The sequence below is a fragment of the Anastrepha obliqua genome, chromosome 1 (assembly GCF_027943255.1).
Source record: "Anastrepha obliqua isolate idAnaObli1 chromosome 1, idAnaObli1_1.0, whole genome shotgun sequence".
NCBI classification, from domain to species: Eukaryota; Metazoa; Arthropoda; class Insecta; order Diptera; family Tephritidae; genus Anastrepha; species Anastrepha obliqua.
The window spans coordinates 144,195,243-144,197,043 of NC_072892.1; the positions used below are offsets into that span (position 1 = coordinate 144,195,243).

General features: G+C 35.3%; 1 protein-coding gene across 1 annotated transcript; it reads right to left on the minus strand.

Annotated features, from left to right (window-relative positions):
* Positions 1-330: 330 nt before the first annotated feature.
* On the minus strand, positions 331-1,216 carry LOC129237607 (uncharacterized). Its single transcript, XM_054872448.1, has one exon. It carries the CDS (start codon positions 1,066-1,068, stop codon positions 331-333), a length of 738 nt encoding a protein of 245 aa, XP_054728423.1. The 5' UTR covers positions 1,069-1,216.
* Between the last annotated feature and the right edge of the window lie 585 nt (positions 1,217-1,801).

A 1,801-nucleotide genomic window follows, 5' to 3' on the forward strand; every position in this document is an offset into this window, starting at 1 on the left:
TTTATTACATTGAGCGTAAGCTGGGTGTAACAAACCCATTTATTGAGCTAGATATTTTAATGTGTTCATAATATTTTTATATGTTTTTATTTACTAGTACAATTATGTAATAACCCAAGAACTGATTGGGAAGGAAAAATAAAGCAAACAAATATTTTTAAATCTTTATTTATGAAATTAACAAAAATATTTTCTTTCATTTAAACAAAGTGTAACACTTAGTATTATAATTTTATAAAAAAAAGAAACTAAAAAAAAACAAAACGAATAGCTTTTACTTCTAGCTTATAAAATTAGGAAACATATGAGATCAAAACTTTTACTATATAGTTATTCAGAGTTCTCGTAATCATCTTCAGTTTGAGCGCAATCTTGACACGTGAAAACAGCATGTTCCATACATAAATAGCGATTGCATTTATAACAAGTGTGTTTAGTCTTGCGATCTTTTTTAGTAGGGCATATTTGACATCTCCTGATAGGCTTAGGAACTTTATTTGGAGGTCGTTGTGAGTGTGAGGGTTCATCCACTTGGTCCAGAATTCGTTTGCGAAGCTCTCGGGGTAAATGCTGATTTTCCTTTCTGTTTTGTAAATGTTCTGAAACCAATCCAATACCCAGGTCTCTAAGAAAATTTCGGCGTGACAAATTGCTACTATTATTGGACTTGTAAACTATTATGCTATTTATACCAGCCATGTTCAAAACTGCATAGAAAATCACCATTGGCCAGCGCTTTGTATTTCGCGAAACATCGTAGTTGGTGCACAGCTCATCTACAACATCAACGCCTCCCTTGGTCTGATTATAAAAAATAATCATTTCTGGTTTTTGTGTGCCATTAGTATCAGCAACAACGCTATCATCGTGATGTAATGTTGACATCAACAAAACAACCTTGTTTTTTTTTGGCACATGGGACAATAAAGATATATCCTTTTGAAATCCAAACACTGTGCTGGGGATCTCTCGGTTACGCGTTTGGAGCATCTGACTTGGAATCTCGGGCTTATTTTTTCGAACAGTGCCTGTGCTTGTCAAACGATGTTCTTTCAATAAGTGTAACATCAACGGATAACTGGTAAACCAGTTATCAAAGGTGACATTGCGATTGGTTTTGGAAATTGGAGCCACAAGTCTGTCCACAACATCATAAGCTTTGTTACTGAGAGCGTAAGGGCCTGTTGGTTGTTTTCCTGGGTAAATTTCAAGATTGATGACGTAAAACGACTTTGCATCAACCAAGGCATATATTTTCAAGCCATATTTGTTTGGCTTATTGGGCATATACTGGCGAAAACTGCAACGGCCTCGAAACGATGGAAGTTGTTCATCTATAGTTGTATACTCAGATGGTGTATAAACAATTTGGCAATTTGCTACGAACTTCTCGAAAAAAGAACGAATGGCAGCCAAATTATCAGTAGCTTTTCTTTCGCTCCGAGTATTCTTATCATCAAACCGTAAACAGTTTTGAATAAATTGAAATCTCTTCAAAGTCATCGTTGTCCTAAAAATCTCAACCCCTGATCCATCACTTATCCACAGATCCTTCAAATTCAGCTTATTTGCTTTGAACTGTCCTGCAAGATACAAGAGACCGATAAAAGCCTTTAATTCTGACGATGACAAGTCTGCCATGATATATTTCTTTACGTGACTATTTTCACAAGCAGTTCTCTTCAGATTTATTTGACTATTTGTATGTAACAATATTTCTTGCAAAATCTCATCAGTAAGAAAGAGTTTCCAACATTCAACAGCTGTCTTTGCATTTTTGCCAATATCTTTTACGCCCTGC